Source organism: Drosophila kikkawai, chromosome 2L (genome assembly GCF_030179895.1).
Source record: "Drosophila kikkawai strain 14028-0561.14 chromosome 2L, DkikHiC1v2, whole genome shotgun sequence".
Lineage (NCBI taxonomy): Eukaryota > Metazoa > Arthropoda > Insecta > Diptera > Drosophilidae > Drosophila > Drosophila kikkawai.
In genome coordinates this window covers 33017234-33039810 of record NC_091728.1, presented here as the reverse complement: position 1 = coordinate 33039810, position 22577 = coordinate 33017234, and the positions used below count along the sequence as shown (strand labels likewise).

At 38.4% G+C, this 22577-nt stretch overlaps 1 protein-coding gene across 1 annotated transcript in view; it reads left to right on the top strand.

The window, feature by feature from the left end:
• The window catches only part of LOC108081518 (sarcoplasmic calcium-binding protein, alpha chain), a 137984-nt gene that overhangs the window by 98551 nt on the left and 16856 nt on the right, over positions 1–22577 (top strand). Inside the window, exon 4 of the mRNA XM_041777452.2 lies at positions 16329–16409. Coding sequence (XP_041633386.1) covers positions 16329–16409 — 81 coding nt within the window. The remainder of the gene's footprint in view (positions 1–16328; positions 16410–22577) is intronic.

Here is a 22577-nt window from a genome sequence, read left to right as displayed (position 1 = left end):
AATTGGAAATTATGCTGCCGTGTGTCGGATCAATCGGACTTGGATTTAGACAATAATCATACAGAGAAGTTAAGACGAATTGAGTTTCGCAAAACCTAACTGTATGACCGGCAGCAATAATGTAATGGACTTATCTGGAGCGGTGTTAAAGCCACCGGAGCTGCTGGTGGATGAAATCCGGCTCTGATGGACCAAATGTTGGAGGGGGGCGGCTTTAAGCTGAAATGCACTCGAAATAAGAACACGGAGACTTATCGGGGTGTTACGCGACGGGCGTCGATGTCTTTATTTGATCAGAAGTAAATTGGTACTAACACAATACAAAGAAATTAAAGCTAGGGATAGCGGATTGGAAGCTCTTTGGACTGGAAGTCCGGAGGAAGAGGGAGAGAAAAGGAGAGCGTTCGGGATCACACTGCCTCCCGAAATTAAGCGCCTTTCTGGCGTGAACAGTCATTTCGAAAGAGGATTCTCTGAAACGGGGTGTGTTCTTTGTTTAGGAGAATTTGCCGATACATCTTGGTGATATCGGCATTGAAAACGATCTTAAACGTCCGCCACTTCAGGATTTGAAGAGTGAGATCGGACTGCAGGACTGGCCCTGGATACAGGATGTCATTAAGGCTGTTCCCATTGGAAGAATGACTGGATGCGTTGACTACGCGAACTTTCGTCGTCGCACTTTCGGGCTTGAATACTGCGTGATGGGGTAGATAGAAATTTATTTTGTCGATATTCGGAGGCACCGGCTTCATATGGCCAGGATCGATATATTCTTGGATCACTGAGTCATAAGTGTCTCTGAGAACGGGCTCCTTCATCAAGCGAATCTCATTCCTCAGAAACCGTACGAGAGCCGAACTCCTCGAATGCCCCCACTGTGCTCTGAATCCTTGAAGGGCAGGGTTGACCAACTAATTATTTATTTATTTATTTATTTATTTATTTATTTATTTATTAAGAATAGCAAATATCTGCCATTTTGAATCCATATCCTTACCTCAGACCGGATAAGGAGTGTTTTTTAATGATATGCTCCGACTCACATCAGGTGGTCAGAGGCAAGGATAGGTGTCTTAAAATATTATTTTTGTTAAAGTCTAATGACATTTCAAAATATAAAAGAGAGTACATGTCGTTGTAAAGCGAACATAAAACGCGAAAAGGATCGTGTGCCTCGAAATTAGTTTTACAAATATCCAAAGCTATAGGCCGAAAGTAACGTGATGGCCTAGAAGGAACTGAAAAGCGTATTTGCTTAAGAAGATTACTGGAAAAAATATATCCATTTATTAATTTATGCAGGAACATCACGCCATGGCAGGTACGACGATCCTTAAGAGAGGGCAGGTGACTGAAGCTGCTGGATTGAGCAGAATTTCCAAAATAAAGAATGTTCGCAAGACTATGCTGTAGAATTCGGATGGTAGAACTATTTGATCTCGGTACCGTCAACTAAGTCGAAGCTGTAGAAATGTGAGACGGTAAAATCGAAATAAATGGATTGCAAGAATATTACTGTCTTCCCACACAGCGCATTTGTGAGGAGCGTTTGGAATTTAAAAAAAAAAGTAAAACTCGTGTTCCCACACACCGTCAAAGCGCATTCACCATCCGAACAGCTGATCGATCAGCTGTGGCTCATGAAAACGTAAACAAAGACTGTCGAATTGGCAGTTGCAAATTTGAAATGGAGCATTTACCAACTATTTTGGCTGTTGTACAACAGCAAAAGGCACAGATTGCATCAGAATTTATCCGCACTAAATTTAAATGAATTAAATGACAAGGAATTTTAGTTTTTCTAATGATTTTTCTCTAACAAAGAGCAAATTCCCCGAAGAGTGTCTATAGGTGGTATAGGCATCCAAAATCTTTAAAATAAGGTAGAGGCAGGCGGTTTATATTAAATAGTAACAATTGGGGACATATTGGGGCAAGAATATACAGAAAAAACGCCAACAACTATTTTGGGCATGCTTGTAGCTTTGGCGCCACATTTTAAATTCCATATCTCATTTGTTCCCCACCAAGTGTGTATACACTTTCGTAGTGATGGTCAAATTTTCAGAGTTGCACCGAAAAACTATCGCCTAACTATCGCCAAACAAACCGTGGTTAGATTTTAATGCGTTGTAACGGCGGTCCATTGGGAAAATTCGGAACGGCAAAACCATATGGACCGTTTGTTCAACTGACGGTGAAAGCGCTTTGACGGTGTGTGGGTAGACCCTATATGCCGTAGAATTCGAATGGTATAATTATTTGATCCCAGTACCGTCAACTAAATCGAAGAAGTATTACTGTGAGACGGTAAAATCGAAACAAATATGGATTGCAAGAATATGCCGTAGAATTCGAATGGTAGAATTATTTGATCCCAGTACCGTCAACTAAGTCGAAGAAGTAGAAATGTGAGACGGTAAAAATCGAAACAAATATGGATTGCAAGAATATACCGTAGAATTCGGATGGTAGAATTATTTTATCCTAGTACCGTCAACTAAATCGAAGAAGTATTACTGTGAGACGGTAAAATCGAAACAAATATGGATTGCAAGAATATGCCGTAGAATTCGAATGGTAGAATTATTTGATCCCAGTACCGTCAACTAAGTCGAAGAAATAGAAATGTGAGACGGTAAAAATCGAAACAAATATGGATTGCAAGAATATACCGTAGAATTCGGATGGTAGAATTTTTTGATCCCAGTACCGTCAACTAAGTCGAAGAAGTAGAACTGTGAGACGGTAAAATCGAAACAAATATGGATTGCAAGAACATGCCGTAGAATTCGGATGGTAGATGGTGGAATTAATCGATCTCAGTACCGTCAACTAAGTTGAAAATGTAGAAATGTGAGACGGTGAAAACGATCTGAGTAGCGAATTGCACGCAAAAATTTATTTGAAGTAGATGCGACGAGAATCGAAATTTATTTGACCAACTAAAATATATACTGAACGGAAATGCAGAGTTTTTGTTATTTTCGTCTTTAATAATAAAACAATAAATGCAAGAAGGATGTAGATTGAGTAATTTGGACGATTGCAGATATTTATTCGAGAGAAAAAAACGATAAAAAAGTATTTAGGATTAATTGATTGATTAATTAGGTTAGGTTAGGTTAGGCCGGACGGCCCTCGAGGGGCCGCACATAGGCCAATATGGCCCATAGCTATCCGGGGAAACTCCTGGATGGACCTAGAGACTATTTATGCGGGTTTCGAGATCCTTGAATATCAAGGTGTTTTTCGCAAAGGCAAGGAGTTCGCCTGGCTTCCTCCTGGAGCCATCTTCTAGCGATGCCAGAACTGGAGAGCCTAGGTATCTCATTCTTGCCTTCGTTAGGGTCGGACATTTGCAAATTAGATGCTCCAAAGTTTCGATTGCCTCGTATTCATCACATTTCCGGCATTTGGCGTTGTCGGTAATACCCAGCTTGACTGCATGTACAGCAGACAGGCAGTGACCTGTAAGAATACCCACTAACATTCTGCAGTCCTTCCGCGGAAGATGCAGCACGTAGTGGGTGAGTTTCTCGTTGTGCTCTTTGCACATGATTTTTGATATTCTGCAGGTTGCGGAATTACTTACTCTTTTTGCACTTGCGTCAGCCCGTCTCTCTAGCTCGCTTTGGAGTGTTCTTAGGGAGATAGGGACGTTTCCTGTTCTTTCACTCGCCAGTCCTACGCCTTCCTTTGCAAGTTCGTCCGCGGTTTCGTTACCGTCTATGCCTTGGTGGCTGGGAACGCAGTAGATCCTCACTGACTTAGTCGTGCTCAGGCTATCTAGTGACTCCCTGCTTGCCAGTACATTTTTGGAACTGACCGCTGATGATTGCATGGATCTTATCGCCGCTTGACTGTCTACGAACAAATTGACCGCCTCATGTGGACGGTTTATGCTCTGCGCAAGCTCTGCTGCTTTTCTGGTGGCGAATACTTCCGCGTGGAATATACTGCAGTAGCTTGGTAGCTTATACGACAGCCTCATTTCAGGGTCTGAACAGTATATGCCCGCGCCAACTCCTCCTTCCATATTGGAGCCGTCGGTGTATATATTGAGGTATTGAGCATGGTCCTGGCCTGACTTCCAGTCATTTGGTCCCATAAATACTGTTGTGTTTATATCCGGGCACGTTCTGGGTATCATGTAGTCAGATGTGCTGCTCATGTCTCGACCAATTGAACTGTGCCCGAAACCTTGGAGCGACCAGTTTCCAGATGGAACCAGATGTTGTGCCGCCTTTCCTGTTGTCAGTTTCGCTTGGATATCTAGGGGATATACCATATACCGAGTATGGTTTCGAGTGCTTTGGTGGGGGTTGACCTCAGCGCCCCTGATATGCAGAGCAGTGCCTGCCGCTGGGTTCTCTCCATAAACTTATTATACGTTTTCTTCTCCATGTCTTGCCACCACTTTAAGACTCCATACAGCAGAGTCGGACGCACCACCGATATGTAGACCCGATGCATTAGACCGGGTCAGAGGCCCCATGTGCTGCTAAGCATCTTCTTGGATGCATATAGCGCTATGGTGGCCTTTTTTACCCTCTCTTCGACAAGTACAATGCCGAGGTATTTGACTTGTGTTTTCGGGGTCAGCCTGGTTTTGTTAATTTTCGGGGGGATCCATAGTGGCACCTTGTATCTCTTGGGGAAGAGAATAAGGTCCGTCTTATCCGCATTGATATTCAGTCCTACCTTCTCCGCCCACTCACATATCTCCCTGAGTGTTGTTTCCATGATCGAGCTGAGGGTCGGACAGACTCCCGTGATAATTATGCTTATGTCATCCGCATAAGCTGTTATCTTTGGTGCTTTCCTCTCGAATCTCTTGATTAGGTCGTCTACCACCAGATTTCATAGGAGGGGCAACAGAACCCCACCTTGCGGCGTGCCTTTGTGCGCTCCTCTTACCATGAAAGCGGTGCCCCAATGTGATTGTACCCGCCGGCAACTTAGAAGATTTTTTATCCACAAGTTGATAGCGGGGGACGAGTGTCTATATTGGAGCAGAAGTTTCTCCATGAGTTTCTCTGCGCCTTGCGTATTTCTTTCTTGTGGTCCCTAAGTAGGACTTTGTATTCCTCATTGATGATATCATCTTTCGCCTGCTTGGCGATTTTGGAGAATTTTTTGAGTTTGTTGCGTCGGAGTGAAAGGTCCTTATTCCACCAGGGTGGCCTGGTCCTCTTTCTCGTGTCCGATATAGGGCATGATGCGTGGTACGCATCCAGCAGTTCTTTGGAGAGGGTCTCTAGTGACTTTTCTATGTCTTCCGCGGATTCAACTATGCCCGGAGGGATCGCGAGCCGTGTCGCGATAGTCTCCTTGAACTTTCCCCAGTTAGTATTCCGGGGGTTCCTGAAGACTGATTGTTTTGGAGAGTATTCGAATGCGTATTGGAACCGTATGTACTTATGATCTGAGAAGGATGGTCTCTCAAGGACTCTCCATTCTGATACCAAAGTAGCTTGTCCCCTTACCAGAGTAAGATCTAGCACGTTTGAGGAGGTGGGACCTACATAGGTGTGTTCCTCCCCCACTTTTGCTATACTCAGGTTGGTTGAGAGTATAAAGTCTAAGAGGGACTCACCTCTGTCGTTTATGTCGGGGCTCCCCCATACGCAGTGGTGCGCGTTGGCGTCTGCACCCACGAGCAGTTGCTAGTCCTTCGGGCTGGCTTCTACCAAGCTCATGAGTTCTTCTGGTGGGGCCGTCCTGTCGTGTGCCATGTAGCAGGAAGCTACCAAAAGGCGCTTTTTCCCGCTCTCTAGCATCACCACGGTCAGGTCATCAGAGCTGTAGTGAGACATAAGGTTAGCGTGTAGACCCTTCCGTACAAGTACGGCGGTTCTATTCCTGCTTACCGTTGGTGGATGGAGCAAATTTTAATTTGCGGGCTTCAGTCCGGCAATGGCATTGCCTGAGGCGATCCATGGCTCCTGGACCAAAGCTATGTCGGCGGATCCTTGCTCCATGGCTATGATGAGTTCTGCCGACGCGACCTTCCTCTTGTGGAGGTTGAGCAGCACCCCGAGTGTCATGGGTACTGGCCTCACCTCCATACGACGGGTTGACTACTACGGTCAGGTCACCGTCCTCTCCTTCGTCTGACTCATCCAGCGTCATTTCCCGGTCGACATCCACGATGTTTTCCAGACCTATGTCCACCACATCTGCCTTCAGGGTGTGGGCATCCTTATCCCCGGGGTGGCGCTTTATGAGGCGCAGGTATACGCTACCCATGCCACACGCCATCTTCCCGTATCTGGGATAAAGGATGTCCTCTGCCTCCTTGTTTATCTGGAGGACTGCACTTTGCCCCCCTCCTTAGGGGGGCATAGGTCCGCAATTTTGTAAAATATTGTTTATAACAAAATTTTTTTATCATCTCCGATGCTACTTTTAACTACTTCAAAAGTTTCACCACGACTGCTTCACTATTTTCTACATAAAAAAAATGAAAAATGACTCAAATTTGACCGTTTACATGTATATCCCCCCTTAAGGTGTAAGCTCATTTAACGCATGCATCAAGAAGTTCAAACAAATTATTTAAAACAACGGGAGTTAGAGGCTCTTAAATACAATGCAACAGCGGGTATGTGGGCAAGTGTTCAGAAAATATTTATTAAAGGACTGCCAACTTATTTCCGGATTTTATTCATCTACTACAATCCCACTAAAACTATTGCGAGTTCCGCTTACTATAATGTCCCAGGATTTGGGGCAATAATATTCTAAAACAAGAAAGGGAGCTAACTTGGGCACGTCGAAGTTTGTATACCCTTGCAGATTGCAATTGGATCATTAAGAATCGAGCCATTGTGGTTAAATAATTAGAAAAAAAATAAAAGAAAGTATATAAATGTTTTATATGTATAAATACGTAAAATAAATAAAATGCTGAAAACACACAAAACAGAATTTTATTACATTTTACCTATACTTATTATGTTTACAGTTTGGCAGTTACAGTTTTACATTCCCAGCTTTACATTGTCTCTACATCTACCGATCGTTTCAATGACTGCTTTATGATATAGTTATCCGATTTTCATAAAATTTATACAACAATTCTGAAATAATAACAAAAACTCATATCTCAGAGTACATGAAAATACGTTGAAAAACAACAAAGCACTAATTTTTTTCTCTTAATTTCCCGATCGTTCCTATGACAGCTATAAGATATAGTCTTTCGATTTTCATAAAATTAAAATCGAAATTCTAAAATATTCTAAAATGGCTATATCTTAAAAAGCCAAGTTATATTTATACCCTTGCAGGGTATTATAATTTCAGTCAGAAGTTTGCAACGCAGTGAAGGAGACGTTTCCGACCCTATAAAGTATATATATTCTTGATCAGCATCAACAGCCGAGTCGATCTAGCCATGTCCGTCTGTCCGTCTGTCCGTCTGTCCGTCCGTCTGTCCGTTTCTACGCAAACTAGTCTCTCAATTTTAAAGCTATCTGAATGAAACTTTGCATGTAGTCTTCTATATACTCTCACTGCTATATATGTCGGAAAGGTCCGGATCGGACGACTATATCATATAGCTCCCATACAAATGATCGATAAATTTTGAGAAAAAAAATTATAACTTGGCTGTTTATCAACATTTTTGCACAATTTTTTAGATATGGCCATTTTATATTATTTCAGAATTTCGGTAAGAAATTCATGAAAATCGGACGACTATATCTTATAGCTGCCATAGGAACGATCGGGAAATTAATAGAAAAAACATTATAACTTCGTTGTTTTTCAACCTATTTTTATCTACTCTGAGATATAAGCTTATTTTATTAGTTCAGAATTTTGGTATAAATTTTATAAAAATCGGACAACTATATCATATAGCTGCCATACAAACCGATCGGTAGATGTAGAGAAAATGTAAAACTGTAACTGTCAAACTCTAAACAATAAGTATAGGTAAAATTTAATGAAATAATATCTGCAAGGGTATACAAACTTCGGCGTGCCGAAGTTAGCTTCCTTTCTTGTTTTTTTCTAAAAATGTATCGAACATTTGTATAGCAGCTGATATAGTCGTCCGATCCGGCCCGTTCCGACATATATAGCAGTGAGAGTATATAGAAGACTATATGCAAAGTTTCATTCAGATAGCTTTAAAACTGAGGGACTAGTTTGCGTAGAAACGGGGAGACGGACGGATATGGCTAGTTCGACTCGGCTGTTGATGCTGATCAAGAATATGTATACTTTATAGGGTCGGAAGCATCTCCTTCACTGCGTCGCAAACTTCTGACTGAAATTATAAGACCCTGCAAGGGTATAAAAAGAGAAGATCGTTATTTACTAGAAATATGTCCAAAAGTGTATTGCAGGTTGTGATATACTGTGTGGGTGTGCTAGAATTTACAAGATGCAAATCATGCAATGCCATTTCGTATGCGAGATGGCGTTCCCTTATATTCTGGCATATTTAACATACTGTCAGAACGATAAACATTGTAACTATCACAAGCAGTTAATGAATTATTTAAGTCTGGAATGAACCAAGTTTCTGACACACTATCTAATCTATACTGGACTGGACAAACGACTTATCAACACGATTTCTCAAAAACGACAAAACCGATTGCCCTAAAACTTGCAGTATATATTCAGAATACATGCAGACGTGAAATAGACTAGGATCTTTTCGATAGGCCAAGAAGTTTTTTTTTTCACAGCAAAATAAACAAAAAAAAACGTTTTTCAAAAAAAAAAAAAAAAAAACAAAGTGGTGCCAAATTTGTATTTCTCAATATTCAAAATATCTTTGACTATTCCGAGTCCGCATTCGTCCATATCATAACTGATCATAACAGAATCGATTTGACCATGTACATTTTTTCAGTGTAGTTCTTCTCTTCCTTATAACTCTGAAATTTGACAAAATTTTGACTTACAAAAAATTTTTTTTTTTCATTTATGAGACTAACAATAATTTTCTTGTAGGACGCTTTTTGTTTTTCTATTTCGTTCTTAACTGCAGGAATGCTGAGATCCCTGTGGATGTGTTCATTGCGAATATACCATGGTGCCCCAGTGATAGTTCTCAGGATTTTTGATTGGGCGCGCTGTATGATGTCTAGATTGGTGCTGCACACGTTCCCCCAGAGCTGGGAGCCATACGTCCATATTGGCTTCAGTGTGGAGTTGTAGAGCAGGACCTTGTAGTCCAGACACAGGGGCGATCGGGAGTTTATGAGCCAGTGGAGGCTGCTGGCTTTTAGTTTTAGATGAATTTTCTTGCATTCAAAGTGTCTTCGCCATGTTTAGACGTCTGTCCAGGTGGACGCCCAAGTACGTTACCACGTTGACTTCGGGGATCTGCGTGCTATTCAGGTGAAGCGGAGGGCATGTTTGTCTGTTGAGAGTGAACGTTATGTGCTTACACTTTTGTTTATTTATTTTAATACGCCAACCAGATAGCCACTTCTCGACTACCTTGAGGTGGTTGGCGAGCTGGGTTGTTGCACGGACTGGGCATCTGGAACGGCTGATGATCGCAGTGTCGTCGGCGAAAGTGGATAATGTTAGCTGGTCGCTTGTGGGGAAATCCGCTGTGTATAGGACAAATAGGGTAGGCCCAAGTGCGCTTCCTTGTGGAACTCCAGCTTGAATAGGTGCCGGATGTTGCTGCGTTGCACCCAAGTAATTTTTGAGAGTATACCGGCAAAAGTGTTTTTATTTTGTGCATGAGGCCGTTGAGCCAGACGCGGTCGAATGCTTGAGAAACCGAGAAATATCGCGCTGCAATATTCTCGATGTTCGAAGGCTGTGCGAATTTCTGATGTTATTCTGTTAACTTGCTCGATAGTTCCATGCTTTTCTCTGAAGCCAAATTGATGAGCCCATTGAAGATTTTACAGATGATCTCAATAGCACAATTCGGGAGTTCGGGAGTTCTTGCTTCAGGGCCCGGCTTAGTTTGCGTGTGGCTTCATTTAGACGTTGCTTTGAGCATGGCGATCTATTGGTTTGCCACGCCCGTCGCAGACGCCTCTTTTCTTGGATCTGCTGGTTCGTTTTGAATTTGATTTTTTGGGGGTTATCAACAGCGTCGAGTGATCTGATGAAAGGTCCGGAAGTGCCTTGGTGTTTATTAAATTGCGTGGGATGTTTTTTGTTACCGCGAAGTCAATTAGATCAGGTATCTTTCTGGGGTCTGCTGGCCAATAGGTGGGGCTACCAGGGGAGACGTAGTCCAGTTTATTTCTCACATTGATGAGAGCGTTATATAGTTATCTTCCCTTGGGGGTCACGAGCCGGGATCCCCAATGCGTTTGCTTGGCGTTGTAATCTCCTGCAGCTATGAAACGATCTCCAAGAGAGTTGTAAAAGTCCATGAATTGGCCTTCAGAGATTGTAAAGCGAGGTGGGCAGTAGACAGCAGCAATGCAAAGGTTGCCGTTACCTGACTGCACTTTTATGGACGTAGCTTGCAAGTAATTTGTTGCAAACCTTTGGTGAAAATGGTTTGATGCGTTCTCTGATAAGGATGCCGGTCCCGCCGTGGGCTTTACCATCTGGATGATCTGTGCGGTGAAAGATATAACCTCTTATGTGAAAGTAGTATCTGCTTGTGAGGTGCGTTTCAACCAGTAGCATGGCGTCGATGTGGTTTTCATTTAGAAATTGTGTTAGTTCAAGATTATGCCGTGAGACGCCGTTTGCATTCCACGTGGATATACGTAGCTGTATCTGTATCACCATATTCTGATTCTGGACGAGCGTTTGCATGGTCGTTTTCATAAATGGCATGAGCTCCATCATACTTTGTTGCATGGTCACCATCAGGGATTCCAGGTTGTTTTGTGGCTGCCCTGGGGCCTGCTGAGCATTTACTGAGTTTGAGGGGAGTGGATTTTGCATACCTGTCCGTAGGGCTTCGGCTTAGGAGATGCCCGTGGGGGCATTTAGCGGACCAAAAAAAGATCTGGCTGCTTTGGCAAAAAATACATCTGGAGTAGTTTTTGAATTATAATACACATTTTGTGTATTTTGTTGGCGTGTAGCTGTCGCTCGTCGCATGCGACTCTTCAGCTCCTTGTAGACCACACAGCCTCTGTAGTTAGCTGTATGGTTTCCTCCACAGTTTCCACATTTTTTCGTATTGGGGTCTTCTTTGTTCGCAGGGCAGTGTGCGGAGTTGTGAAAGTCTCCACAGACTACGCAGTCTGACCGAATGGTGCAGAATGTCCTTGTATGCTTTTTAGTTGGTAGGTGTAAAAGTTCTTTTTTATTCCTGCAGTTAATTAGACACAGCTCGATAGTGTCCTTCTGATTTGGTTTGAACTTTGGTTTCGCAAATGTTCCCTTTAATAACCGGGACAACATGAAATTTCCGTCCTCGACCATCGCAACAATTTTTTTGACCAGGGCGTTTGAACTTTTCTCCCTAATATAAATAGGTGGGGGCTTTGGCTGTTTTTGAGTCTCCTGCTCCGGCTCTGCTTGGTTATTCTCATCAGCTGCTAGCGGGGAAAATCTGTTGGAGTTGGTTGGGTCTTAGCTGTTGGTGACACGGTTGATCTTAGGTTTGTTACCAACCGCGTTATGTGGGCTGAGCTTACGCTTAATTTGGATGTAGCGATCCATGCCAGTCTGTATGGCCGGAACCGCTTGTTGCTTATCGGAGCTCACGGTTTTTGTTACCATTGAATTTGGCGGTGCGTCCGTTGGCACCGATTTTGCAATATGGCTCGTTGGTTTAATTGCAGTTGTTGCTTTTGCTGCGTTTGCAGAAATTACAGCACTGCTTATTGTTAGTGCGTCTTCCATCGAAGCCGGTGGTGGTGGGGTTTGGCATTCGTAGCTCCAAGATGTAGGTGTTGGAGTGAGTAGGGCGGGTGAGCAAGAGCTCACTTGCGCTCTCTTGCCATCGGCGGTCAGTAGAGATGGGTTGAGCTTGGTAGACGTTTTCTCTGCTTTGATATCGCGAGTTGAGAAGTAAGCGAAACAACCGTTTCTTTGTTTTACAGAGCTTATACGCTCATTCTTTTGATCGCCGCTCATTATTTTGAGCTTGTTACGCGTGGCACCATATAAATGAACTTTGCAGCTCAAAAACACGTCTCACGCACTAGTGTCCGTATGTCATACGTACTGTAGGGCTTGGCCTAACTCATAGTACGTAGTTTAGAGTTCCGAATTTACTTTTTCACCATGAAAAAACACTTCGAGAATAAACCCCGCGTAGCGGTCGTCCGTAGGCACGTCTGCACTCGATGAAGGTCGAATGCTAACTGAAAATTTTGAATAATACCTTATACTTAATCTTATTACTATTAAAAAATGAAAACTGCTAAGTCTTAAGCGATCATAAGAAAAATTAAAAAAAAACAAGAAAGGAAGCTAACTTCGGCACGCCGAAGTTTGTATACCCTTGCAGATATTATTTCATTGCATTTTAGCTATACTTATTATGTTACAGTTTTACATTCCCAGTTTTACATTTTCCCTACACCTACCGATCGGTTTATATGGCAGCTATATGATATAGTTGTCCGATTTTCATAAAATGTATACCAAAATTCTGAACTAATAAAATAAGCTTATATCTCAGAGTAGATAAAAATAGTTTGAAAAACAACAAAGTTATAATTTTTTTTCTATTAATTTCCTCATCGTTCCTATGGCAGCTATATGATATAGTCGTCCGATTTTCATAAAATTTTTACCAAAATTCAGAAATAATATAAAATAGTCATATGTAAAAAATAGTGCACATATGTTGAAAAACAGCTAAGTTATAATTTTTTTTCTAAAAATTTATCGAACATTTGTATGGCAGCTATATGATATAGTCGTCCGATCCGGCCCGTTCCGACATATATAGCAGTGAGAGCATATAGAAGACTATATGCAAAGTTTCATTCAGATAGCTTTAAAACTGAGGGACTAGTTTGCGTAGAAACAGACAGACAGACAGACAGACAGACAGACGGACAGACAGACAGACGGACAGACGGACATGGCTAGATCGACTCGGCTGTTGATGCTGATTAAGAATATATATACTTTATAGGGTCGGAAACGTCTCCTTCACTGCGTTGCAAACTTCTGACTGAAATTATAATACCCTGCAAGGGTATAAAGATCGAAAAACAGGCGTCACATGGCTTAGAAGCGGAATTCTTAGGAGCAAAAGTACAAATAGCTAAGTTTAAAGCATTTGTATTATGAATGAACAAGAAAGGAAGCTAACTTCGGCACGCCGAAGTTTGTATACCCTTGCAGATTGGTTTTGATGTTTATATTATAGATTTAAATGCTGAAAACACTCACAACAACCTTAATAAGTATAGGTTTGACAGTTACAGTTTTACATTCCCAGCTTTACATATTGTATACATTTACCGATCGCTTCTATGGCAGCTATATGATATAGTTGTCCGATTTTTATGAAATTTATACCAAAATTCTAAAATAATAAAAAAAGCTTAAATCTCAAAGTAGATAAAAATACGTTGAAAAACAACGAAGCTATAATTTTTTTCCTATTAATTTCCCGATCGTTCCTATGGCAGCTATATCATATAGTCGTCCGATTTTCATAAAATTTTTACCAAAATTCAGAAATTATATAAAATGGCCATATTCCAAAAATGATGACATATATAGCAGTGAGAGCATATAGAAGACTATATGCAAAGTTTCATTCAGATAGCTTTAAAACTGAGGGACTAGTTTGCGTAGAAACAGACAGACAGACAGACGGACAGACGGACATGGCTAGATCGACTCGGCTGTTGATGCTGATCAAGAATATATATACTTTATAGGGTCGGAAACGTCTCCTTCACTGCGTTGCAAACTTCTGACTGAAATTATAATACCCTGCAAGGGTATAAAAAGTTGAGGATAGTTTTATTTCTGCTGTGAGTCTTTCATCGAAGCACTGCTTATATTTTCGGGAGAGGTTTGGTCTGGGTTATCACTTTCTGCATGTATTTGAGCGAGCATTTGTATATTGTCCATGCATATTACTCTCCCACTCTTATTCTTTGTCACGTCCACAAGCGAACGACGGCAGAGAACCGTCGCACAGTAGCGCCTTTTCTCATTTTACGTTGCAAAAATCATAACTTCTGAACAAAATAAGATAACTAAATAATTTAAACGCCATTTGATTGGTAATTGTTGTAAAATTTACATATGTATTGGAAAATCTGTCACGCCCACTTATTCGCATTTTTAAAGGGTATTAAAGTAAAGAAATATTTTTTTCTCAATGAAGACAATTTTTTTAAAATATTTTTTATTTAATTTTTTATCTTTATTTTTATGTATTTGCTCAGATAAAAATAATTTGAAAACTGAAAAAAAAAAATTTTTTTATTTCAACGTGTAACCGCCACGCGCTACAGTTAGTATATTTTATGGTTAGTATGAAGCTGAGTCGGTATTTTGGTATATTTAACCCTGAGTAGTTTTGGTTTATGCTGTTGCATTTCCGGGGACGCAGCTCGACGCAGCAGATGTAAGTTGATTTTGGTCCAGAATAGATCCACAAAGGTCGTAGTTATAGTGTGTATAGTGGCTCAGCCCATCCAAAAAAGATATAGACTACTTTAGCCAAAAAAAAGTGAAAAAAATGGACACCTGGCAGGTAGCGATTTACCTGTGCAAGCCCTAACCCAATTCCCCTTTTTTTTTGGATTGGGTTACAGTTTATGAATGTGTCTATTATTTAAAGCAAAAATCATGGCGATAGGTACTATAGTTTTTGTGTAATTTTACCTGAAAGTCAACAAATTTTTCCTTTTTTTTTTTTATGATGCAAAAATGGAAACAAAGTTCAACTTTGAATGCTCATATCTTCTACAAAAAAATCCGAAAATTGATTTTACAGCAGATTCTGAATCCATGGGAAATGTCCTGTCGAATAAGTATGGTTAAAATCATTTTTGCGACAACGACTTTTCGATTTTTGCAACGGCTCACAGTAGCGCCTCTCGAACAATTAGCGTTGCAAAAATCAAAAAAGTCATGTTCGCAAAAACGATTTTAACCATACTTATTCGACATGAAATTTAACAAGGATTCAGAATCTGCAATAAAATCAATTTTAAGATTTTTTTTTTAGAAGTTATGAGCATTTAAAGTTGAACTTTGTTTCGTTTTTTGCATCATACAAAAAAAAAATGTGTAAATTGGTCGACTTTCAGGTAATATTACAAAAAAACATAAAACCAATGGTCATGGTTTTTACTTTAAATGATAGATACATTCATAAACTATTAAAGAACCTAAAAAAACGACACTTTGGTTTGGGGTTCTACAGGTAAATCGCTACCTGCCAGGTGTCCATTTTTTTCACCTTTTTCTGCCTAAAGTAGTCTATATCTTTTGACGCCAATGAAAGCCACTGACTACACTATGACTACAAGTTCCGTGGATCTTTCCTGGATCAGAATTAACTTTCATCGGCTGCGTCGAGCTGCGTCTGCGAAAATGCAACGACATAAACCAAAACTACTCAGGGTTAAATATACCAAAATACCGACACAATTTCATACATTCCAAGAAATATACTAACTGTAGCGCGTGGCGGTTACACTTTGAATTAAAAAAAAATTTTTTTCTGTTTTCAAATTATTTTTATTTAAGCAAATACATAAAAATAAACATTAAAATTTAAATAAAAAATATTTTTTAAAAATTGTTTTCATTGAAAAAAAATTATTTTTTCACTTTGATACCCTTTAAAAAGGCGTATTTGTGGGCGTGGTACATTATGCAGTACATATATACATTTTACAACAATTACCTGTCCAATGCCGTTTAAATTATTCGATTACCTTATTTGGTTCAAAAGATATGATTTTTGCAACGCTAAATGAGAAAAGGCGCTACTGTGCGGCTTTTGTTCGAGAGGCGCTACTGTGCGTCGTCAGTTTATCTTTTTTTTCATTTGCAAATGCCCATTGCGCCCTTATCTTATTTTAGCAAGTACAGCGGCACAAAAGAAGCTGGACTTCGAAGTGGGTCCTTGCGCGGTACTTGACGATGCAAGACTTCTAGCTCTTAAAATGTAGCTTTGTTATATAATATTAAACGTAGTTTAAAAACATAGTACAAAAAAAAAAAACATATTGTTCTTGCATTAGATGTAGACTGAAAGAAAAGCAATAACAACTGACAGTTAGTCATATAAAGGATGAATTGGCATCCTTTATATGACTAACTGTCAGTTGTTATTTACTATCGCTTCACAAATCAAAAATTTAATTTATATATAACGAAAAACATATAATTAATAAAAGTTTATTATTCTGTGTTCTTGTATTTTAAAGGATGGGAAAATATCTAATCAGGAGTTTAAGGATGCTGTAAAAAAAACATGTGTCGGCAAAAACTATGATGAATTTCCACAGGTAAGAAAAGTTAAAGTTAATTAACTTTAATTATTACAGAATTGGGGAAGTCTCTTTAAATTTTTTTTATGGTCCTAAAACCAGAAAGGAAGCTAACTTCGGCACGCCAATGTTTGTATACCCTTGCAGTTTGCTATTGGATCTTTAATCATTGGAATTGGATCATTAAGAATCCAGCCATTCTAGGTGAATAAATAGAAAAAAATATAAAGAAATATATAAAAGTTATATATATATATATATATATATATATATATACTTATTATGTTTACAGTTTGACAGTTACAGTTATACATTCCCAGCTTTACATTCTATATCTACCGATCGTTTCAATGGCTGCTTTATGATATAGTTGTCCGATTTTCATAAAATTTATACAAAAATTTTGAAATAATAATAAAAACTCATATCTCAGAGTAGATGAAAATACGTTGAAAAACAACAAAGTTATAATTTTTTCTCTTAATTTCCCAAGATATAGTCGTCAGATTTTCATAAAATTAAAAAAGAAATTCTGAAATAATAGAAAAATGACCATATCTTTAAAATTATTAAAATATGTTGAAAAAGAGCCAAGCTTTATGTTTTTTTTCTAAAACTTTGTCGATCATTTGTATGGCAGCTGTATGATATAGTCGTCCGATCCGGGCCGTTCCGACATATATAGCAGTGAGAGTATATAGAAGACTATATGCAAAGTTAATGCAGATTGCTTTAAAACTGAGGGACTAGTTCGCGTAGAAACAGACAGACGGGCAGACGGAAATGGCTAGATCGACTCAGCTGTTGATGCTGATCAAGAATATATATACTTTATAGGGTCGGAAAGGTCTCATTCACTGCGTTGCAAACTTCTGACAAAATTATAATACCATGCAAGGGTATAAAAATAAAAGGAAATATATTAAAGTTGTACATTTATACATAGCACAAAATAATTTTGTAATTTTGATAAAATTAAAAAATAAAATAAAATTTAATCGTATGAGAAAAAAAACTATATTTTATATATAATATAATTAATCATTATTAAACGCTGAAATACATACAAAACAATCTTTAATTAGCAGGTTTTGTGTCCAATTTTGTTCCTTTTATTCACAATGTGATTGAGTTAATCAAAAAATATAATAAAAAAAATAGTACAAATTTTCCATGATCTAAGGAAGAATGTAGTGAGTGGTATCATTACGCCTGCAGCTTGATAACTACAGGGAACTTGAGGTGTCTCTGAGCAAAACTTTTACCGAAACCCAAATTAAAATATTGAAGAGTGGAGGAAAAAGGTAAACTTTTAATTCAACAGACATATCTGCACCCATTTGACTTCATATAGCGGGACCTCATGCTGATTTTCTTTGCCGAGTTTGTCTACATTATACCTATAGATAGTCTTAGTTCGCAAACTTAGTCCCCATACAACCAGAACTAGTACCTATTACTAGATTACTAGACACCTCAGTCTCATGCCTACTTCTAGCCTCCTCTCCGACAAGCATTTTTCTTCAAAGAGAAATACATTTAAGAATTAGGAATTTAAACAAAAGACTAGCGCCTCGTATAAAAGGATTATTCTGATTAAGAAATGGATGCATGCCTGCTCCTTTTTATACCCTTGCAAGGTATAATTATTTTAGTCAGAAGTTTGCGACGCAATAAATCAGATATTTTCGACCCAATAAAGCATATATATTTTTGATCGGAATCAACAGGCGAGTCGATCTATCTTTGTCCAGTGACAGTGATCTAAATGTCCCAATCAGTGTTGTTAATAAAATATATGACCGAATGAATTTATTAATTATTCTATATATTTTTTTACGGTTCCAACTGTCTGGTAGTGCGAAGTGGATGTTATATTTCTAATATTTATGTATGTTTAAGTGTGACTGCGTATACGTTGCCTTCTTCCGATTTAGGTAGTAGACAGATCGTATCCACAATTACACCTCTTAACATAATTAGATTTACCGCCTTGCTTTTCATAGTGTCGGGATGTCGGGACTGTTTGCTTGTTCACTTTGTCTTCGCACAGAAGCATGTTCCGGTTCATCTCTCCTAATTATTCAATATTTAATAATGACAACTTTAATTACTGATGGTACTACTTTTTAAATTCGTACTCTTCCAAGTCAACCCTCATTCGTGTGAGAATTGATGTGTTGTTAACCATTGCAAATATATAAGTGATCTGTTTTGACTGAAGTGATTTGAAGTCATTTATTGCTCAGTGGATTGCAGCTAATTCCTGTTCTGTTGTTGATTTATTAATTTCTCATATGCAAGAGAACATTGCGGGCCATTATACTTTTGAGTTAAAAAAGCTGGCATTATGCAAGCATATTATCTTTTCGGAAGTCATAGAATTGGAGTAAAGTTGGAAGCATTAATGCTGTTTTGAAATGTTCAAAAGAGTTCTGGCAATCTTATAATGCGATCGAAGTATTCACCAAACTTTTCAATAAAACATCTATAATAGTTACAAAATGCAACAAATCTTCAACAATATCATCAATATTTATAAAAGTATACAAGAGTATTTGAAGTGTAATATCTAACTTAAATATACTTTTAATAAGCTCAAAATATTTGCGGAGCTTAGTTACATGCTTAGATACCGTTACCCAATGTTGTTGAATGAATCTTTCTTTGTTAATGTATTATTTGTTAATTTGGAATCTTCTACCTATTCACTTGTGCAGTTTGTATAATTAAAAGAGAAACGTGAGCAGTGATAAGGAAAATTATTATTATAAATACAGCTACAGTTTATTTATTATTAATTATAAATAATCTGAATTTGGAATATTTTTATTTGAATTTTAAAGAAATTAAACACCTAAGTATTATTCCAGCCCGTTTAGCCAAATAATAAGTTCCTTTAATTATAGCTTAAAGTGTTTATTTTCACAACCGCACTCTCTCGTTGTCTGCAAGCAAGTAAGTTACGCATGTGCACAAAGAAAGAAATAGGGGAACAAAATCTCGGTTTCATAGAGAGAGAGGGAGAGAACCGAGAAGGAGCCTTATCTTTTTTAAGGTCTTCTTGGCCGTCTCTCTGTTCCACGCACAGAAAACAATATTGTATGTTTGTATAAAAGATATCCTTCAGTACTTCTTTTGTCAGTCTAATTTCCAGCCCAATTAGAATCGAAATACCCCATAAGAGATTGAGATTTCTTTTAAATTATAACTTCAGATCTTCAATCCGTTTGTGTACACAACATTATGCATATTAAAGATCCAATAAAATTCCTACATGATGTTTCACATATTTTTCAGATTACAAGGCATCATTACTTATTTTAGTGGGTAGAGGCGTCCTAACTGAATTGCAATCTTCCATAATGCATTTTTTTTAAAACGTTTTTAACAACATCAACATATTTCTAAATTATGAAATACAAAATTTTTTAATACTTTTTCGAATATCTCAAACCAGAAAAGCAGCTTATTTAAGGACATAACATAAATAGCTTTATTAAGATAATTTATTATATACTTTATTACAAACTCACTGCACTGTGTGTAAAAACCCGATTTTGTTGCATAAACCTATTTATTTTCCTAATAAATTTTTATGAATGGTCCATACTTATCAAATCTAGATATCTTAATTTGAAAAAAACTGCCTTTGATGGCAGCTCTGTATTGTTGCCAATCCATAAAAGTCAGTTGTTTGAGACACTTTGCAATATCATAAAATTGGCGCAAAAAATTGTCAAACTTTGCGTGCTTGTTGTTTTGTGTGTAAAATGCACTGGATGGTTCTCTGTAGAACACAAATCGCATCTTTTGGATATGGGACAAATCCGCGCACTAAAGGATTTTAGTACTCGCGGTGCCACGATGGATTTTGTCGGTTTGGACGGACTGAGGTGTAACGTAGAAGGTTGAAGAGAATTTATAGTTTCCAAAGTTCTATGGCGCTCCGTTAGGAATGAATCAAGTTCGGCCACGTAGGAATTTCGTTTTTTTGTTGGATGGATTGCTCCCATAATGAAAGCGTCAGCTTTGGGAGTTTCGTGGAGCACAAATAAACCAGAAGGCAGTCCCAAATCTTAGTAGAAAGGCCGGAAATTTGCAGTGATGTGAGACAATTTTGAATTGTATTTTGCAGCTCTTTCAAAGCTGCCGAGGATTCGCGTTCAATGGAAAGGTTTTTCGGTAACCCTTTATAATAAAGGAAGTGAGCTCCAAAAGATTGGTTGTTATTGATCTTTGCTTAATAAAATCATGTTGGCATAGAGAAATAATTGACCTACACAGGTGTTGCAAATGAGAAGTAATGACATTTTCGAACAGTTTTGGGATGGCCGACAACTTAGACATTCCTCTATATTTCTTGGCCTCTGTTCGAATTAAGCACCTCATTCAAAGTACCAATCTAGCAGAGAGCTCCAGTCTGACGAAATTTAGCAGAATCTCGGACGCAAACTGTTTGTTTATTAATTATAAGCATTAAATATTACGATTTTTTCTGCATTACATAAATTTTAGTTATACAAGTAAATTATGAAGAAATAACTGAAGTCATTTGTATCAGTTAGTTCCGATCATCATACCGGTACCAAAAAATCAGTTTGAATCAGGAAGCAGAGCAATCAAGCTAACTGAACGAGATCGTTAGTATTGTGCGCCAAGATCGATCGAACATGTTATGGCGATCTTCTGTGCTGAGTTGTGATCGTCTTGAGCGTTGTTGATCGATCCGGACCGCTCATACTCAATGCAGATCTCTGCAATCTAGTAACCCCATCTGGGAATCGTTTGGCCATTGTAACCGACCACACTTTATTTTCTGGCATTTGAGGCGAAAGTATCAAGAAAAGAGCAGTCAATCTTGCGCATACCTTTTATTCTTCATATAGATGTATGTATATTCAAGACTAGAATAAACTTATGTATTAATCCTAAACGGCTTAAGTGTACTTATTTACTCTGGATACTCATGCACCTGCGTTGGTGGGAAAATCCCAACAGCCTTCCATATGCTACCTTTTTTGTACACACATGAACACTTATATAGAGAAGATAGATCTGTTAGCTATTAAGTCCCTGCAGTAGTGCACTGCCTAGCACTTGTGTGCATATCTATAAGAACAACCGATTGTTTATTATTTTAAAATTTCGGTTTTATTTTCATGAAAAATTTACGACTATATTGTATAGCTGCCATAGAAACGATCGGGAAATTTATTGGAATAATTATATACAGTGACAGAGTGGTCTTGACCCTATGAATTACATTTATTATTTATCAGCATCAACAGCCGACTCGATCTAGCCATTTCTCATGCAGCTCAATTTCCAAGTTTCTCGACACATCTAGAGCCCATATCCCATTAGTAATAAATCAATGTAGGCGGCAGTTTGATCTACATAAACCTTTTAGAGTTACATTACAACCGACTATCTGATATTATTGTTCGCAGTGATAAACTTCCCAAACTTAAAACCCTAATACTTTTAAAATTAACTCGAATTTCGGAGTGTAGTCCTTAACCAATTATTTTTGTTTACTTTCCTAGTCCCATCTTATAAAGCTTTTATAGGGACGAATGGTAAATGTAGAAAAAAATGTAAAGCTGTGAATGTAAAACTGAAACTGTAAATCTTCAAATTTTTTATTTTTTTTTATACGGTGATTTTTGTCATTTGACAAAAATTGATCGATTCTTAATGATAATTGCAAACTGAAAAACACAATATTTAGGGTGCCGATCTTAGCTTCCTTTCTTGTCCAACATATTTTTAATCAATTCCAGTCACGGCCATTTTTCACTCTTTCAAATTTTTGTTTTTAAAAATACAACAGTAACAGTAAATATAATATACAAGGTGCGTTCCAAAGTAAACAGGACTTTTTTAATCTAGCACCCTCTAGTGGCGCCATCTATATGCCAACTGGTGCGTTAGAATTTGCTATCCTTTATCGACTTCCAGTACAAATTTCATTACATTTCATCTATTGGAAGTAAGGTTATTGCGTTTTAAGTGTCAGTATGTTTTTGTCATCGGTGCGAAAATGAGCTTCGAACAAAGAGCCTTAATGTTTTAAAATTGGTAAAACTTTTACCGAAACGTTTCAATTGATGAAACAAGTTTATGGCGACGATTGCCTATCCCGTAGCAGAGTGCACGAGTGGTTTCAACGTTTTCAAAGTG